We start from the raw sequence: 21,090 nt of genomic DNA on the forward strand, positions 1-21,090 counted from the left end.
GAGTCATCTGTGCACTGCATTGCACTGGATGTTTGTTGTGTGACCTGTCAGATCTGTGCAATAGAAAGAACAGGTCAGGACATGAAAATCGCTCTCTTCTGATTCTGTGGTCTGCTGGCTGATGATTCAGTCGACTGGATCGTGAACTGACCCACTTCTCATTAATCTGACTCCTGATGGAGGGAAACCCCTGAAAATATCCCTCCCCATTCCACTCCAGTAAGCGTTCACTGAGTCTAGTCTGCTATTTACTCCAGATGTTTCTCTGATTGTGTAATTCTCTTGCTGTCAGAATGTTTATATGAGAAATGTTCACCTTTAAGAGATCTTTATATGTATGTATAAATAAAGTGCCAGAAGATCTGCTCAGCTGTAGATGACTGTAATCATACGTGGCATTTCTGTGTCAGTGTGCACACGCTAAAGGCACATGTTATAAACGGTTACATTTGTTTCACTGTTCCAGCTCAGTGTGTCGTACTGTATCTGAGTAGTTTCTCCCACAAAATCAATGCAGAACATGTGAAGTCTATGCAATGTCTCTGCAGTCATGAGTGTTGAAGCTCAAACATTAGATTATAGTGCATGCAATGCAAAGATCATGGATTTGATTGCCAAGCAATGCATGAACTGAATGTAATTTGTCTTGGATATACGAGTATGGTAATGCAATAGGGAAATTGCAATTCATTGGTCTTGATAATACCAAATGCATGCATTAGTTTACTGGATAAGCATGCTCTTAATCATGCATTTTAAGATAAATACAAAATAAGCATTTAAATGACATTTAAATAAAATGACATTTAAAAATCTAAAATATTTACAAAATGTTTTAATATATGTAATCAGTGACTGAGTGTATTCTGAAATTTCAGCTTAAAATTATTAATATTTATACTTTTCTATTTTTTTTTCCCCATATATTTCATATTTTTGCTTTGTGCATTTAGGACAAGGACCAAGTCCACTAATGATGTAATATTAAATTTAGCATTTTTATGAACAATACTTTGTTTACTGTTTATTATGTCTTACAAATAATAAATACAATAATTTCATATTAAATAAAAATATTTGTTTTTAATATTATGATAATTCATATTTTAAATAATAATTTCATTAAGAGATATAAGTATATCATTGTCAAAAAAAAACAATAAATGACAAAATGGTATTTCTGAAATTAAATGAAAAACTGAAATAAAAAAGAATAAATATATAGAAAAAAAAAACAAATTTAACAACTTATACACTAAAGCATGACAATTAAAATGAAAACATGTTTTTTTAACCCAAAAAATCTAAAAATAAGTTAGCAAAATTAAACATTTTCAAACAAAAGCTTGTTTTAAAAAATATAGGAACAGAAAATATATAAATAAAAACTAAATCTAAAATTAAGTTATCACAAACGTATATATTTAAAACGTTAAACATAAAAATAAAAAAAAATTAAAAATCAAGAAAATGAAAATGTTACCAAAAACTATGATAGTATATTAATGCTAAAGAAAACAACACTTCTTTAAGATTGACCTCAAATGTTTGCTCAGAATGTACTTTTGTAAAGATCTGAGCTCTTCTTTTGGTTTTTATATTTAGAAATCAAATCGAATATGCATGGGAAAGTAATTAGAGATTTTTTTGAGTTCTTCTGAAGGAGCTTGGGACAACATTTGTGGTGACCGGAGGAGTATTTTAACCTCCGGTGTTGGTCATGCTAGCGAGCCCTTCCAAAACTAGTGAGCTATTGCATGCAACCATTCTAATTCAGCAGTGCTTTTAGCTGTTTTCATTCATGCAATCTTTATTTGTGCTAGTGTTTTTTGCATTCAAGAAAGTTGCATGCATTTTTCCCAGTTCTCATTGCATTTAGGAGAGGGAGGAAGGTTTTGGAGCTGTTAAGTCCACAGCCTTGCCTGAAGTTTACACAGCAGATCTGTTGTGACATTCAGGCCTAAATCTGTGTGCTTTATGTGTGCATTCACAGGCTGATCAGTCAGGAAATACCACTGAACAGCTCAGTGAACAGCAGCGTAATGCAAGGAGACACTAAAGACAAGAAATGAGCAATGTCACGCAATCTGGAAAGAGCTGGTTGCATGCTAGTTTTAATAAAGTATCTTTCTTTTTAATGTGTAACAGACAATATTTAAAAGTGACTGGGTGTTTGACAATATATTATGCATGCAGATTTTATATGCTTGGATTATTTTGGCTTTTGAAAATTAATTTTTCACACAGAAAGACCATTTAAAAAGAGCTTTACAGCATTAAAAAGGATAGGATTGTTGTTTGCTGACTGTATTTATGTTGTTTTGTTTATTTTGTTGTGATGTTATAAACTCATCTTTTCATGATATTTGTTGATTGTTGATGTTTTTGAGGTTTGTGTGTGAAGTTTTGAGATCCGCGTGATATCCGATATTAAACATTTTAATTGATGTATTGACACATATTATGTTTTTCAGAAGCAAAAATAGTGGAGTTATCTTAATTTAAAAAATCATTAAACATCCGTGAATGAAATTATGGAATATTACACTTATTTGATGAACAAGAAATGTACAGTAATGTTCACAAGTTTGGAGTTTTTATAGTTTTTAAAAGAAGTCTTTCTGCTCTCCAAGGTGCATTTGTTTGATGAAAATGACTGAAAATTTGTAAAAATATTATTGTAATTTTAAAAACTGTTTCTTATGTGAATATCTGTTAAAATATAATTTATTTCTGCAATGCACAGCTGTATTTCAGCATGAGTCACATGATCTCCAGAAATCATTCTAATATACTGAATGATTCATAGATGAATAGAAACTCAAAAGAACAGCTTTTATGCCATTTGAGATCTTTTGCAACATTATAAATATCTTTACTGGTACTTTTGATCAATTGAATGCATCCTTGATGAATGAGTATTAATTAAATTAATCTGAAAACAAAAATGTTACTGACCCCAAGCATTTAAACAGTAGTTTATAGTTTCCTTGAGAGTCATTTCTTGTCTGTTGACTGTCTTTTGGTCTTTCTTGTGTCCTCATGGAAACTCTTTCCTGTCGTGATGTGCTTCTGTCATCTCTGTACGCTCAGGAAACAGCCAAAGGTAAGACAAAGTTACCTTCTGTTTATCTCACATCTTTATGTGCATATTAATATATAAGCAAATGTCACATTGCATCACATCATTTAATATCCCATTGCATGTTTTATTTAACTTTAACACTTTTTTTGCTTTAGTTAACTACACTCTTAAAAACAAAGGTGCTTAAAAGGTTCTTCACATCGATTTTTGGTTCCTCAAAGAATCATTCATCTCTTTCTTACATCTTTAGAATCTAAAGAACCTTATTTTACCACAAAGAAGTGGTTGTGAAACATAAAGGTTCTTTATGGAAGCATTTAGACAAAAAAGGTTCATCTATGGCATCATGAAGCACCTTTATTTTTAAGAGTGTATTATAACCCTGAAGAGACTGAACCACAAAAGCCTTTTTTTCCTCCGTATTCTCTCTGTATATGAGGCATAAAAGCCTTATGCATCAAATATGACACTCAACACATGCATCATATGCAAACTTGGTTCTGTTGGATTTCCAGCTTTTCACATGAAAGTGTTTCCGAATGCGATTGATCTTCCGGCGAGCGTCTGTGTGAATGTGTCAGGCCTCTGAGATCTCGTGAACGTCCACAAAGAGCCGCAGAGACACACAGGCCCAGTGTACAGCGGTCAAAGCTGCATTGTTGCTGCAGACCAATGCTGAGAGACCAGAAACACCAGCATTGCTTCACTTGCACATGTTCAGCTGCTGCAGTATTTTAGAATATTATTCTGATTTCTGAAGATCATGTGACTCTGAAGACTGGAGGAATGATGCTGAAAATACAGCGCAGCATCACAGAAATAAATTACACTTTAATAAATATTCACATAGAAAACTGTTTTTTTGAATTGTAATAATATTTAATTGTTTTACTGTATTCTTGAGCAAACAAATGCAGCCTTGATGAGCAAAAAAAGACCGGAGAACCTTAAAAACTCTGAAATATCCCACATTTTTAAACGATTATATTCAACACTGTCTGAGATTATTAAGAATTATCAATTTAATAATTGCAGAGTTACTCTTGTAAAAAGGAAAGTGTATGGGCAGTTAATTTGATGAGCTTTCTGTCATGGTTTCAGACTGATTGTTCTTAATCAGAGCACATTTGGGTCAGTCTGATTTCACAGATGAGAGCAGCACAGCTCTGTCTGTTGCCCAGTGATCTCTAGAGACGCCGAGAAAACTCATGCGCTCAGAAAACACAGAAAACAGCTCCTTCTGCTGCACAATCACTCCTGTTTTACATCCCTTCAATATAGAATTGAGATCAGTTTTTAAAAGTTATGGCAAAGCAAGACTCGTTTTCATGCAATCTTGAACATATAATAATTTCGTGTTCAATTTATTCTCAAATTTATTAGTTTTTCAGTGCAACCAAATTCATCTATACCAGCAAACCCCTCCATTACATCTATGCTGAACATTCATTTCATTAAGATAAATGAAAAGTAGGATTTATACTGTATGCATGCGTAGATGCATTAATACTCCTTTATTAATGCATCTATTAATGCATACTCGTATTCCAGTATGCAATACTAATATTATTATATTAATATACCAGTACATATGCACATGTAAGGTAACAAGAAAAAAACAAATAAAGTGGATAATATTTTATATGTAAATTGATCTTGTTTTCATGCAATCTTAAATATACATGTATTTTTATTACTTTTTCAATGCATATCTAATTCTGAACATTAATTTTCATAAGCTACACACATACATAAATAATATATGTGTGTATATATATATATATATATATATATATATATATAAAAAAACATATATTCCAAATTATATGCACACACAAGAAATTAAAAATAGTTAAAATAATAAAAATAAAATCCAAAAATAAATACAAAATAAATCTAAATAAAAAAAATTATTAGTTAACTAAGATTAATTGCAAATTATTATTATTATTGTTATTATTAGTATTACTACGTATGTACCAATATATGCACAAACACTATATAAGAAGAAATAAAAAAAAATTAAATTAAAAAAAGAAAAATGAGTGGTTTAAATGTTATAACAATAGTAATAATAAATATAGCTGCAAGCAGCAATAACGGGGCCAAGCACTACAGAAGCAAGCTTCAGACGAACGGCAGGAATGAGTCATTAAAACCGTTTTAAGATTATTTTAGGCAAAATGGCTTGAAAACAATAAACAGAACAACTTGTAATAGGATTTATTGGCTTATCACGTTTAACCAATAGGTGGCGCTGTTACCAAACTGATGTGGCATGGTCAGTGTGAGGTGACGATGACACATACAATGTTTGGTGCTAAAATGTCAAAGCTTTGTTGAGATACAGCCTCAAATGCATTTTGGCATCCTCCCAGCAAATTCATTAATGCGCTAAATGAGAACAGTTTTGTATATCGACACGAAATCCATAACTTTTAGTTGGCTCTGTCTGGAGATGATATGATTCAATTTTGATGAAAATCGGACAAACGGTCTAGGAGGAGTTCGAAAAAGTAGGTTTTGACTGAAAATCAAGATGGCGGACAGGAAGTTTGGTCAAATAAGGAAATCTTGGTATCTATGTTTTCGGCTTGACCCAAGGAATCTATTAAAACCAGAAACATTTCAATAGCCAGATTTATTCAAAAGTTATTCGCCTTTTTGGAAAGTTTGTTATAACTTTTGACCACTAGGTGGTCTAATGATTTTGAGTAACTTCAGGGGATGGTGTTGTTGGCACATTCTGAGTTTCATAATATAACACCAATGCATTTGTTTAGTATAGCATTTTATTTCACAAAACTGTATTGAAGTCAATGGGAATTTCATGCTTTGTTCTATTATAGCGCCACCAAGAGGCTCAGTACCACCATTTTTTTAAAGTGTCCTTAAAGTGAGCCCATACATATGTGTGTCAATTTTGGTGAAAATATCTCAATTCACTTTAGAGTTATAGACATTTATATGAAAAAACACGTAAAAAATGACTGACACATGACTTTGATTGAATTGTACTACCCCTTACTATCAATATTTTCGCATTTGGGCATGTAGTAGGTAGCTATCGACCTATGTTTCCGAACTTCTGACGGTGGTTTCGTCTCGATCGGAATAGCGGTTTGGAAGATATAGCCAAATGGTTTATAAGTGCTAAATCACAACGCTACACAAACCGTAAGGCAAAACCTAGCTCGTTTGGTATCGTAGGACTCGGTAAGGTTTCAGGAGTCTAATTAGATGAGTCTCGTGAAAATACGTCGACCACACCCAAAGTTATAAGCATTTGAAAAAAACAATTCACCACTAGGTGGCGCTGTTTTGAAACTTCTCACGCTACTTCAGGACATTGTGCTGATTACCCATACCAAGTTTCGTAACAATCCGTTGATGCGTTTTTAAAAAACAGCATTTTAGCACAAAATTCAAAATGGCCGATAGTCAAAATGGCCGATATGTTAAAATTGGATATCAGTCAACTCGGCATGTTGCCCTGAATATAACATGACCAATTTTATGATTTTTGGACAAACTTTTCAGAAGTTATAAGCAAAAATAGCAATTTTTAATATCTCCGGACCAGTAGGTGGCGCTGTGCTGAAACGCAGCATTTCGCCCCAGGTCATGCTTATTATTACATGTAGCAAGTTTGGTCTGAATATGATGAATTATTGCAGAGATACAGCCTTACGACTGTTTTTGCAAGCGCTACGTAAAATTTGTTCGAGCGTTTATCGAAAACGGTTTGACGAATCAATTAGAATTCCATAACGTTTGGTCAGCACTGCCTGAAAATAATCTGGTTCAATTTTTCGTGTAAATCGGACAAAACGTCTAGGACGAGTTTGAAAAAGTAGGTTTTTAAAAAAATTCTAAATGGCGGCCATATTTCTATGACGGAAAATGACTTCATAGGGTGCAATCGAAACGGTATGAGCTCAGGAATCAGATGAAAAAAAAATTTTTTGTTGATTGGCCTTACGGTTCAACCGTTATTAACAAAAAATAAGTGAAACTTTGGACAGTTGGTGGCGCTAGAGGGAATGACTTAGACACACCAAAACTAGTGTACTTCATGTTGGCACTGTCCTCTATCAGAATGTCAAACCATTACAACTTTCCCGCAATCGGTTCTATGGGCTGCCATAGACTCCTAGTCAGAAGAAAAAGAAGAATAATAATAAAAGGAACGGGAACAATTACAATAGGTGCCTAGGCACCTTCGGTGGCTTGGCATATATTTAGGGTTTAAAAGGGAACAACTAAGTCAATAATCGGGCATTACATAGAAAATAATGAGTCAAGGGTTGCCAGATCTTAAAAAAAAAAGTTTTTCCGATCCTGTTAACAAGTACCTGATATTAAGTGAAGATGAGACATTATCTGATCCACTGGATGGAATATCATCGCACTGGTAGATTTAGCTAATTTTGGAACAAGACTAGACTATAAAACACATCTTGTGGAACACTGCCTCTCAGGGAAATGTGTGTGGTTTTAAGACCATCAAGATATTTTATTGCAAAACTAGGTGAACATTTTCTCATGCATTAACAGTTGTGTGTTGTTTGGGATGTGAGATGAGTCGGTCGCTCAGGAAACACTGGTCACCAAAGCAGGAATTCATTCCTCGTCTCCAGATTTATGTATCTAATTAACGGCGTCTCACAAAGACCCTTGCTGTACACAAGAAGAAGAAAGAATGTCTCTCAGGAGAAACTGCATCGCATCGCTCTCATGCTGCTCTTCTACAGCTCAGGACACTAGAGGCTTTGGTTTGTTTTTTATGAGAGTCAATATCTGTCATGCATTATGAGTCTAGAGCTATAAAACCAATGCAGAGCAGCTCCGAATTGACTTGAGAAGTGACTTGTGTTTGCAGACGAGAAAGTACGGTTTGAGAAATTGTTGAGATCTCATTTAATCTCATTCTGTCTTGAATAAACAATATTTGACAGATGCTTTTATCCAAAGCAAATTAAATGCATTGCATTTAAGATTTGCTTTTGACCAGTTCATGCATTCCTTGGGAAACGAACCCATGACCTTAGCGTTGCAAACAGAAAAAAGTCAACATGAAAGGCATTTTGCAACCTAATTATTATTATTCAGTGATAAAAGTGAGGATAGGAATTGTAAGAAAAATAATGGGTCTTACAACATTAATATTAATAGGAAAAAGACATTAGATGAAAAACTTAAAATTGTTGCATTTGCTATTAACTGAAAATATATATATATAAAGTTATACAAATAACAAAAATATTTCAATGCCCATTCAGAATATTAATAAATAGTGATATTTTAATAGCTCTGGTTCTGCTGGTGAATATCTAGTTTACTTCTTGACCATATGAATGCATTTTGCAAGCCATTTTTCTTCCATAAAGAGATGATTTTCTGAGATTTACTGATGAAACTAAGAAAAGCACTTGATCTTGTCCATCGGGAATTGATAGAATCACGAAGCGCAGATGTACAGTAAAATGATAAATGCAAGTGGGTGAATTTTCACTTTATATTGACACAAAAAAAAAAAAACTAATTTGTTTTGTGTGTGTGTGTGTGTGTGTGTGTGTGTGTGTGTGTGTGTTTTACAATGTTTTAGTGATTTTTATAAACTTCAAATTTTTTAATAACCCTTTGAATGAGTTACTTGAATTTTTGGTATCATTTAAATTTGAAATAGATTTTTATAATTAGCATTTTTTTAAATACTATTTTAATAGTTAGTATTTCATTTTTTTATTAATTTACAGTTTTCTTTAACTGCGTACACACACAAATTTCCCTTTTTTTGTAATTGCACACACAAGATGCAAAATGCATCACATCTCTTGCAAAAAAAAAGCAATGCATATCACGAACACATCTCAAAAGCAAACATCTGTCTTGCGTTGCAAACACTTTTGCCATAATATTATATTTTTGGATACATCATATACTCGCAGTTGTTCAAAACCTAAAGCTCTTCTTTCATGACAAGCGGCATCATGTTGTGTGTGTGTGTGTGTGTGCTGTTAAACACTTAAAGTCATCTTTTGTCTGTGTGAGGCTGGATGGCGTGTGCTAACATGCGTTTGTGTGTTTGTGTGTCTGCAGGTGTTCGCCTTTGACCACTGCTTCTGGTCCATGGACGAGTCCAACATCCCGAAGTACGCCGGTGAGTCACACCTGAGCCATGATTGTGGATTATATTGTAATATGGAAAACGCTGGAAATGACACGGACCGATTTCTCATGCTGGTCCAGACTAGTTCAGGCTTGGGGCTGGTTTTACTGGTTTACTGTGGAAGTCTAAACTCTCAGACGCATATCACACACAAAACTGGAAATTCTGTCAGTATAAATAAAAAACAGAAAACAAATAAGAAAATGATAAATGCACATAATAAAATTACTTAAACTTTAACTAAAATTAAAAACTACTATTAGAAATGGTTTGCAGTTATCTTTAAAAAGTGAAAAATCGGTTCATTAAAATTTGTTAATTGAATAAAAGCTGAACTAAATGTGACATAAAATTATAATTATTATTATTAAATCTTATTAGAGCTTTAAAATCTCAATGATCCTCATTAAATAGTTATTCTAACAATATTAATATTATGTGATTTAAATTTTTTTTTTTTTTTTTTTACATTTTCAAATTTAGTATTTACATTTTTGTGTTGTTACCTGGTGGAAATAAAAGAAGTTGACATACTAAAATTACTAAAACTGAAATAAATATATTAAAGAGAAGTAGAAATATTACAAAAAAATCTCAACGAAACTACTAAAACTAAAACTGAAATAAAATAATTAAAGCTAAATAGAAATCTTAAAACAAATTGAAATAACAAACCAACTAAACTGTAAATAAAAATAACGTAGTTAAATGTTTAAAAAAAACAAATGAGAATAACTCCACGTGACTAAATGATCAATTAAAGCTAAATAGAAATATTTAAAGACAACATAAAACCACAAAATTAAAAAACTTAAAATATAAAAAATAAAAAGCTTATCAGATATTGAATATTGAAAATACTTCCATAGTTTATAAATATATATAAAAACCTCAAACAAACTTTAAAAGATGTAAAGCTGTAATCAGCTCCAGCTATTCAGATGTAATTGATGATTTTTAGCCGTTTTTCCATCACACTGTAATCAGAATAAAGCCGGCTGATGAACGCTTGACTAGTGAACATGTTCTCACACGAACAGTTTGTGCTGCTGTCATTCTTACAGTCTAACGGATATAAAGGTGTTTTATGAGTCTTATATTGACTCGTGTAGACAGAGCGGCCATTAAAGGCTTTTAGGAAGGATGATGTGCAGTTATAAGGTTTATACAAGCCTGTACAGAAGCGAACAAACTCATTAAAACATTCAGTTAGTTAATTATTGGATGCATTGGGAAATTCCACATTTTTGTCCACTTTACTTTTTAAATGCTAAAAGTTTTTTATAGCTTTTTTATGCTGTATATAGTTAGATTTTACAAGCTATTCTTTTGTAAAAAAAAAAAAATGTATATATATGTGAATTTGAATGTTTAGTTTACAATAATAACCCTGGTCTGCCTAGCAACAACTCAGATGAACGTTATGAAATCTCTATGATTTTAAATGAATTGAAAAAGTCATTGCTTATCGCCCAATTACTCAAACAGGGTTAATGATTTGTGACAGCATCAAAAGATCTGCAGTCTGAAGGTTTTCTGTGCATTAAATGCATGTTAAACCTGGCTTTATTTAGCTCTTCACACAGCTGCCTGATTCGAACAGAGCGTGAACACATGCAGACAGCTTTTTCTGGGAGGGATTTCCTTTCAAAAGCAAGGAAATGACAAACGTGGAGATATCTCAGAAATAATGCAGTTGGAAGTGGAACATTCACTTCTGCTCACGATTTTTATTCTCAACTAAAGCTATTATTGTTATTATTATTATATTTTTTTTGTTAAAATATTATGAATAAAATATATTTTACAAATTTGTGAAATAAATTTTAAATGTGTAATTCAAACAAAAATTATAATTAGTTTTTATTTTAATATTAGTGTTTTTTATTTTTATTAATTTTCATTGGGCTATTTCTGTTTAATTAATTTTTCATTTAATTTGAGTTATTTTAGTTTTTCAGTTTAAACATATTTTATTTCAGTTCGTTGCCAGTGCAACAGTTTTAAGTTTTTCATGTAAGTTGTTCTTGTAATATTATTATTTTTTTTTTTTTTTTTTTAGTTTTTTTTCTTAAAGTCTATATAGTTTTTTAATATTTTAATTTTATTTTAAGTTATATCAGCACATCAAGCTAAATTAAATTAAAATGTTATATAATTTTTTAATATTAATATTTTAATATTAATAATAATCTAGTGAAAATTTCAAGTGGATTAAAACCTTTCATCAAAGTTGTCCTAAAACTCAAAACCAAAATGTGATCCACTTTGAACTTTTTTGTTCCTCTTTCAAATGTTGACTAATGTATTTAATGTGTATTTTATTTCAATTAATGACATTTATTTATTTTATTAATTTTTTTTTTACTTTTAACGATCCAGTTAACTGGAAAAAAAGTTAAGTACATTACTAAAATTACTAAAACTAAAATATATAAATAGATTTCAAAACAAATAAAAGCTATAAAACCGTACAAAAATGTAAGAAATAGATTAGCAGAAATATTTAAAAAAAAACAAAAATTTGTAAAAATATAGTAACAAAATTACTAAAATGAAATCTGAAAATGTTAAAACAAAAAAAATTAATTAGTAAATAATATAAGTAATACATCCTTTGAATCTTTTAAGGCTTTACATTTATTTGCGTGCACACACAATAACAACAAAATATTGTGCTTTTGTAAAATAAAGAAAGCAAACAGGAATCGGAGAGAGACGATGTTCTGCGTGTTAATGCTGTGTTTGTGATGATTGCGTGTGTTTGTCCTGCAGGTCAGGAGGTCGTCTTCAAGTGCCTTGGGGAGGGAATACTGGAAAACGCCTTTCAGGGATACAACGCCTGCATCTTTGCCTACGGACAGACAGGTGGAGTTATAGTGTGCTCTTTTGTGGCCGTGACATCCTTTTGACTGAAAGACGTCAATAGGGGCTCATTCTTTGTCATAGGAGCTCTGGTAATTTCTCTGATTGGGCCTGCAAGCACACTTACATATCGAGTTCACACTAGAAAAACACAGCAGGAATTTCTTCTCTTTAACCTGGATTTACAGCAGACGTCAATCTCACAAAAACATGGCCAGATCATGGTTCACTGCAAGAAAATTAAAAAGCAAAGAAATCCAAACATTACGATTTTGTTGCTTTTTTATGACAATTAATACACATCCGTCCCCTCAAATTCTCATTGGTGAGATTGGTGTCCATATGTTTTTTTGTCATTAATCTCAATGATAATTCTTCCTAGACAAGTAAAAAAAGTTCTCGTTAATTCATAAAACCAGATTCAACCTGATTTTGTTTGGGTTTTTTGTCTTAAATGTTTAGACTAAGAGTTGAAAATATAAATTGTGTACAAAAAATAATTTAAAAATAAAATAAAAATTTAAAGATCTGAAACATAGCAAAGACGTGTTATTTATTAATTATTTGTATATACAGAGACATTCTATATTTGTCAAATTTTTGGCATCATAACTAAATTAAACCTATTTTTTATTGATTTTTGTCTCAAATGTTTAAACTAAGAGTTTGAGAAAAAAGACTAATTTAATTTTATCCGATTTTAATCTAAACATAAAATAAGCAATAAACAGAACAGAAAAAAATACTTTTTCTTATTTTTATTACTTAATAATTAAAATGAGAGATAATTAAAAAGCATTAATAATTGATAAGCCTTTTCTCCTGTTTCATAATTCTTTATGAATATTTAAATTATTATTTTAATAATTTATATTTAATTATTTTTTTTATTATTACTTTTTAATTGTATTGTAAATAATTGTATATTAAATGAAATTCACCTGTAATGGTGACATAAAGCAGAATTAAATGCGAAAGCATTTATTCAGCTTTCAGATGATGTATAAATGTCTCCCTTATGACTGGTTTTGTGACACACATATGAATCTGATATATTTCTAGGGACATGAACAGGAAGCGTCTGTGTTTTTAATCATAGACCTTTCTCAGCAGACACAGCACACTTTCTGTTTCCTCTGCCTTCCTGGCCTTGTTTCTCAAGCACGTCTGCTGGCTGAGATACATCGCCTGTGTTAAATGTCTTGTGTTTGTCCGGCAGGCTCGGGGAAATCCTTCTCCATGATGGGCAACGGAGAGCAGCCGGGCCTGATCCCCAGACTCTGCTGCTCGCTGTTCGAGAGAGTCTCCAGAGACCAGAACGAGAGCCAGTCCTTCAAGGTGGAGGTTTCCTACATGGAGATCTACAACGAGAAAGTGCGAGACCTGCTGGATCCCAAAGGGTGAGCGGAGACACAAACTCAATGCACTTCGTGTGCACAGGTCTTTTTTTCTAGCAATTGTTTGTCACATAAACTCAGAATTTTGTCAGATTGTCAGTATTTTGACATAAAAAGCCACAATTAACTTTATTTTTAATTCTGATCAAACAAAAAAACAAAAAACGGAATTGTAAGATTTTCATGTCTATTTATGTCTTTTTTTTAAATATCATTAAATTTTGTAAATTTTTACATTAATATTAAAATTTTTTATGTTTTCTATTTTATTTATTTTTATTTATAGTAACAATTTAATAAGCAAATAATTTCATGTCTTATTTAATGGCTTTCAAGTGTTAATTTTGTTATTTAGTTTAAATAAAAAAACATTAAAAGTTTTTTTGTTATTGTTTTATGCTTTTCATCTTAATTCTATATTTTGTTTGTGCTTTTTTGAATCAAAAAATGTACATTTTTTCATTTTCTGCTTTTTATTATTATTTTTTTTTTATTAAAGTAGAATTATTTCATGACCTATTTTTATGGCTTTAATTTTGCTATGTAGTTTTTTTTTAAGTTACATTTTATGCATTTTTAATTCTAATTTTAATTTTTTACTTTTTTTATGTTTGACTTTGTTTAATCTTTACTTTGTTTTAGTGCTGCATTTATTTAAAATATTAATAGGTATTAATAGGTATCATAAATAGTTTTCCCTTTTTTTTTCATTTTTCTGAAGTTGGGTTTGTGTCTGGTGGTGGTGAGCCCAAACAAGAGGACGATTGTGAATCCAGGGAACATGATGACATCCTAATGAGACGGTTTTCTCACACGTCTTCTCTCTCTTCCGTCCGTACAGGAGCAGACAGTCTCTGAAGGTCAGAGAGCATAAAGTCCTCGGTCCATATGTTGACGGTCTGTCTCAGCTGGCTGTGATGGGCTTCGAGGTGAACATTACTCTCCTCAACTCCGTTTCAAATGTTTCATTGAAGTATCAACTTTTTTTCAAATGTTTCATTGAAGTATCAACTTTTTTTCAAATGTTTCATTGAAGTATCAACTTTTTTTCAAATGTTTCATTGAAGTATCAACTTTTTTTCAAATGTTTCATTGAAGTATCAACTCCGTTTCAGATGTTTCTCCTAGAATTCCGTAGAATGCGTTTGTCTCACATTATCATATAGGACTTTTTCGGACAGGCAGAACAATCTGTAAAGTTCTTTGTTGTTCAAACAGCAAAAATGTTACATAAAAATAAATGTGAAAATACGAACCAAACTATGTTCTGATTAGAAATGTGTTTGCTGTCTCCACTTACAGTGAACTATAACTTTGTGGTGATTTAGTTGCATGTTCTCTCTCATCTGCGCCTCCTGCAGGACATCGAGTCTCTGATGTCGGAGGGGAATAAATCACGCACAGTAGCCGCCACTAACATGAACGAGGAGAGCAGCCGATCGCACGCCGTCTTCAGCGTCATCGTCACGCAGACGCTGTACGACCTGCAGTCTGGGGTCAGTGCTGCTCCACTTCCATTGTTTTTCATTTCAGAATATATTTTGACTCTAATGACAATGGAATTATTGAAATGTTTTGTTTATTTGTGACATGTAGCATAAGTCACTGAGTCTTTTAAATAATATTAGTCCATGTGTTTCACTTCCAACACAAAACATCAAGAATAACTTTATTTATATATTTTGGATTTACTTCATTTCTTATTTTAATGGCTTTTTAAATTAATTAATTAATTTTAATTAAATTGTTAAATATTATTTAATTTGTATAAATGTTTACAAACATTTTTGTTTTGTTTTATACTTTACATTAAAAAAAGCTTAACATAACATTTTATTTTAAAATCAATGAATATATATATATATATATATATATATATATATATATATATATGTATAGAGAGAGAGCTGTCAAACAATTAATCATGATTTATCAAATGTAATAAAGTTTTTGTTTACAATATGTATATAAAATGTATATATAAATACACACACATACATGTATATTTAAAGAAATATTTACATATACACACACACACATATATATATTAGTGTGGGGCATAGATAATTTTTTTTTAATCTAGATTAATCTCACTGTAATCTTGGAATTAATCTAGATTAAAATGGGTCATTTGAATTCTGCCGAAGGCATTCAGAATATGTGTGTTACCCAAATAAAATAATGACTAAAAGTAACGTTAAGTCTTTGATGTCATTAATGTCTTTTGCATTAGAAAAGGGGCTCATCTCCTGTTTCCAAAATGCATCACAAACTGCTTGAAAAAGCTGTAAACGAATTCCACATTGCACAAGGTGCAAACAACTTTATGCCCGTTTCACACATACTCCGTCTGCAGTGTGTATGCGTTGCACTTTTTTTTTTACGCACCCATGTTAACGGATTCCAGCGTTTACACGGTTGCGGTCCGTCAGTGCGTTCCAGGAGCGATGCGTCTGCAGCAGTGCAGCGATCGTTCACATACCGAGTAGTGGACTGCTAATGCGTCCTGTGTTAAAGCACAATGAGTATGAGTCCGTGCTGCTTCTGCACCACATACGAAACGCACACGGACTGCATACGCACTGCAGACGGATTATGTGTGAAACATGCGTGTGTCTTGTCGAGGTTTCCATTGGGAAGCTTCTTTAAAAAAAAAATGTCCCTGAAGCAAACCCGGCGGCTTCAGCTGCATCCATGTTAGCACGTCACGTTTGATGTGGTAATTTTACGGTAGGCATACACACAGGTTTAAAGACTCGTTCCCGCCCCCTACAGATTCATCTAGGTATACATCCGCGCTAAAATATCAAGGTGAAAGTCATCATAGCTCGCCTAGTATAGACCCAGCTCTCAACCCAACTTTGAGAATAGATTAACGGTGATATTTTTTTATCGCCCGATTTATCGCAGCACGTTAACGCCGATAACAGCCCTCCACTAATATATATATATATATATATGTGTGTGTGTGTGTGTGTGTATAATTTATATGATATATAAAATTGTTTTGTATATATAAAAAAAAAAAAAATCTGAAATTTATACCTGTCATATGCACATAAACTGTTGTTACTACTAAATATTGTAGAAACATAATTTTCTGTAAAGTTGCTTTGTAATGATTTGTATTGTAAAAAGCGCTATACAAATAAACTTGAATTGAATTTAATTGAAGTTTTATTCATGGATTATGCATGACAAGTGTTCATTTTGGACTTGGTCAAGGGAGTAGAATCTAGTAGGAATGCTGTGACATGTCCCTATCGATATTAGCCTCTACTAAATTATCCCTAGCAATAATTTTCACAATTAAATGTCTGTTGTCTGCTGCTATGTTCGCACCAATGCCAATATTAAACCTGCGCCATTGACTGTGGTCATGCTGATTGTAATATTTTCTTTTATGTCTGTGTTTGTGTGTGTGTGGTTGTGAATGCAGAATTCTGGTGAGAAAGTGAGTAAGATCAGTCTGGTTGATCTGGCCGGCAGTGAACGTGTTTCTAAGACTGGAGCCGCTGGAGAGAGACTGAAGGAGGGCAGCAACATCAACAAGTAAGATGACTGCAGCCGGTCGACATATTCAAAGGAAATCTGTCACTTGCTTATAATTGTCGAAAAATAAAAAATATGTTGGTTGTTGTTACATGAAATTTAAAAATTAGTATAAACAGTATAAAACAGCCACTTGGACCAGCTAAAAGATTAATAAATGAATATAGGGATTTTTACAAACTTACATGAATAAGTCGAGGAAATCTGCAGAATGTAATAGATATTATATGAATAAAACGCATGATTTAAAGGTGCATCTCAATAAATTAGAGGACTGGGACGATAAATCGATGCAGAATCGATTCGTGGATCGATTCTTAGATTTTCAGAATTTTCTGGAATCGATTCTGAGCTTAGATTTTAACAGCAGATGGCGCTCTAATCTAGTTTTTATCTGCACACTCAAATGCTCATGAAGAAGACTGCTAAAGAGTGCTTGTCATGTAATTTCACTTCATCTGAGACTGCTTTTATGATGCAAGATTAATGTAAACACAGCCCACTGTGAACACCTTTGTAATTCGCTTCAATCTTTTTGAATTTTCTGAATGATTATTTTAGGTTCAAGTGTCTGTAAGGATTTGGAAACGAGCAGAGTATGTCTGTTTATAAAGCATGCAGTGCCATCTGCTGTTAAAACTAAGCTCAGAATCGATTCAAGAAAGAATCGCAATGCATTCGGAAAATCTCAGAATAGATGCTGAATCATTTCTCAATTTGTGATGCATCGATTTATTTTCCCAGCCCTAATGTTTGTGTGGTGCTTTATGTTGTTTTATGTTATGGTGTTTACTGATGTTTCTGGTGTTTTATGTTGTGTGTGGTGCTTTGTTGTTTGTGTGGTGTTTTATGTTGTCCTTGTGGTGTATTATGATGATTGTGTGGTGTTTTATGTTGTCCTTGTGGTGTTTACTGATGTTTCTGGTGTTTTATGTTGTGTGTGGTGCTTTGTTGTTTGTGTAGTGTTTTATGTTGTCCTTGTGGTGTATTATGATGATTGTGTGGTGTTTTATGTTGTCCTTGTGGTGTTTACTGATGTTTTTGGTGTTTTATGTTGTTTCTGGTCTTTTATGTTGTGTGTGGTGTTTTATGTCGCGTGTGTGGTGTTTTATGTTGTTTTTGTGGTGTTTACATTTTCTCTAGGGTGCTTTATGTTGTGTATATGTGGTGTTTATTATATATGTTTTATGTTGTCTTCGTGGTGTATTATGTCTCTGTGGTGTTTTAGTGGTGTTTTATGTTGTTTTTGTGGTGTTTATGTTGTCTCTGTGGTGTTTGAGTGAGTGAGTGAGTGAGTGAGTTTTATGTTGTGTTTGCTGTTTTATGTTGTGTGTGTGGTGTTTTATGTTGTTTTTGTGGTGTTTACTGATGTTTCTGTTAGGGATGTCTAGATCCGATCACGGGATCGGATATATGGCCCGATCACGTGGTTTCAGACTCGATCGGAAACGGATGTTACCTCCCGATCCGGACTCGGATATATATAATAAAGTTGTGAATAAATATAGATTTAAACTCAAGAGACAGGATAGTCTGCGCATGATCCGGTGTTTTATTCGGACCCAGAATAAGGCGAGATGAACATCACAGAGCGCTAAACACTCCTGCAGTGTGCAGTCTGCAGTGTGTAATGTAAATGTAATGTTTCATTCATACTCGACGCCAGAGGGCGCTCTCGCGCAGAAAGTCATATCAGGAAATTCCTAAAATGGACAAAAGCATCCAGCTATCGCTGTATGAAAAAAGCTATTTTCACAGAGAAACAGAAACCTTTGGAAACACGAAGACAATATGTGGTTTTTCAAGTCATCTCCAGCAGGCGATAAATAAAGTAAATGAACAATGCAGTGCTGATTGACATAGCATTTATTACAGTATAGAAACTATTCTACCTTATTGTGTGATAAACAGTCTTTGTAGTATATAAACAAATCATTATTTGTTATCGTCCAGCTGTCATACATTTCTAAGACAATTAAAAGCTAGAAATTAGAGAAAAAAATAAGTTGCCTATACTACCAGTCAGAAGTTTTTGAATAGTAAGCTTGTTAATGTTGTTTAAAGTAGTCTCTTCTGTTCACCAAGCCTGCATTTATTTGATCCAAAGTACAGCAAAACAGAAAAATTTGTACATATTTTTGCTAGCCTATTTAAAATAGCTGTTTTCTATTTGAATATATTTCAAAATGTAATTTATTGAACATCCTGGATCCTTTTCGCTCTTCTTTATTCTTTCTTTTATGTATTATAGAAGTATCGGATCGGGACTCAAAATCAAATGACTCAGACTCGGACTCTTTTATGTTGTTTTTGTGGTGTTTATGTTGTCTCTGTGGTGTTTTATGTTGTTTTTGTGGTGTTCACTGATGTTTCTGTGGTGTTTTATGTTGTTTTTGTGGTGTTTATGTTGTCTCTGTGGTGTTTACTGATGTTTTTGTGGTGTTTATGTTTGTCTCTGTGGTGTTTACTGATGTTTTTGTGGTGTTTATGTTGTCTCTGTGGTGTTTATGTTGTCTGTGGTATTTTATGTTTTTGTGGGGTTTACTGATGTTTCTGTGGTGTTTTTGTGGTGTTTACTGATGTTTTTGTGGTGTTTATTTGGTCTCTGTGGTGTTTTATGTTGTTTTTGTGGTGTTTATGTTGTCTCTGTGGTGTTTTAAGTTGTTTTTGTGGTGTTTATGTTGTCTCTGTGGTGTTTTATGTTGTTTTGTGGTGTTTATGTTGTCTCTGTGGTGTTTTATGTTGTTTTTGTGGTGTTTATGTTGTCTCTGTTGTGTTTTATGTTGTTTTGTGGTGTTTATGTTGTCTCTGTGGTGTTTTATGTTGTTTTGTGGTGTTTATGTTGTCTCTGTGGTATTTTATGTTTTTGTGGTGTTTACTGATGTTTCTGTGGTGTTTTATGTTGTTTTTGTGGTGTTTACTGATGTTTTTGTGGTGTTTATGTTGTGTGTGTGGTGTTTTATGTTGTTTGTCTGGTGTTTACTGATGTTTCAGTGGTGTTTTATGTTGTTTTGTGGTGTTTATGTTGTCTGTGGTATTTTATGTTTTTGTGGGGTTTACTGATGTTTCTGGTGTTTTATGTTTTTTTTTGTGGTGTTTACTGATGTTTCTGTGGTGTTTTATGTTGTTTTTGTGGTGTTTACTGATGTTTTTGTGGTGTTTATTTGGTCTCTGTGGTGTTTTATGTTGTTTTTGTGGTGTTTATGTTGTCTCTGTGGTGTTTTATGTTGTTTGTGCAATGTTTACTGATATTTCTGCTGTTTTTTTATGTTGTTTGTGTGGTGTTTACTGTATGTCTCCAGGTCTCTGACGACACTGGGATGTGTGATTTCTGCTCTCGCTGATCAGTCTGCAGGAAAAGGCAAGAGCAAGTTTGTGCCTTACAGAGACTCAGTGCTGACGTGGCTGCTGAAGGTGAGGATGATCATCAGAGTTCATTGAACACTGTCTAAATGTCTAGGGGACTCAAACACTTTTCCTCTGCTGCTACAGGACAATCTGGGTGGTAACAGTAAGACGGCCATGATTGCCACCATCAGCCCGGCTGCTGATAACTATGAGGAGACGCTGTCTACGCTGCGTTACGCCGACAGAGCCAAGAGAATCGTCAACCATGCTGTGGTGAATGAGGATCCCAATGCCCGCATCATCAGAGAGCTGCGGGAGGAAGTGGAGAAACTGAAGGTGCAGCTCTCGCAGGCTGAGGTGAGCAGGGAATTATGGGACATTATCTGAACCAGATTCTGTGACTGAACAAACATCACACCGAGTTACTCTAATACAGGGGTTTTCAATCTTTTAGATACCCCAGATATGATCATCCTCATGCAAGCGACCCCCATCCTAATCCAAATCTGTATATTTTCATGTATAAAGGCCTATTAATATTGTGAAAAATGTATATTATAATAGTGTTAAATATTGCTTAGAAAATATTTACTTTTTATTGCATGTTTTTATACTCATTACAGTACAGTACTGCTAGCTGCAATATTTTTTTATTTATCACATTTTTATTA

The 21,090-nt window shown here is 33.0% G+C and overlaps 1 protein-coding gene across 5 annotated transcripts in view; it reads left to right on the forward strand.

Moving 5' to 3' along the window:
- The window catches only part of kif13a (kinesin family member 13A), a 69,394-nt gene that overhangs the window by 10,316 nt on the left and 37,988 nt on the right, over positions 1-21,090 (forward strand). For all 5 annotated transcript variants that reach the window (XM_059568590.1, XM_059568591.1, XM_059568593.1 and 2 more), the window contains exons 3-11: positions 3,094-3,106; positions 9,188-9,248; positions 12,033-12,125; positions 13,342-13,522; positions 14,361-14,448; positions 14,881-15,015; positions 16,959-17,071; positions 20,374-20,485; positions 20,564-20,776. In XM_059568590.1, the coding sequence (XP_059424573.1) occupies positions 3,094-3,106; positions 9,188-9,248; positions 12,033-12,125; positions 13,342-13,522; positions 14,361-14,448; positions 14,881-15,015; positions 16,959-17,071; positions 20,374-20,485; positions 20,564-20,776 (1,009 nt within the window). The remainder of the gene's footprint in view (positions 1-3,093; positions 3,107-9,187; positions 9,249-12,032; positions 12,126-13,341; positions 13,523-14,360; positions 14,449-14,880; positions 15,016-16,958; positions 17,072-20,373; positions 20,486-20,563; positions 20,777-21,090) is intronic.

The sequence above is a fragment of the Carassius carassius genome, chromosome 15, assembly GCF_963082965.1.
Source record: "Carassius carassius chromosome 15, fCarCar2.1, whole genome shotgun sequence".
Lineage (NCBI taxonomy): Eukaryota > Metazoa > Chordata > Actinopteri > Cypriniformes > Cyprinidae > Carassius > Carassius carassius.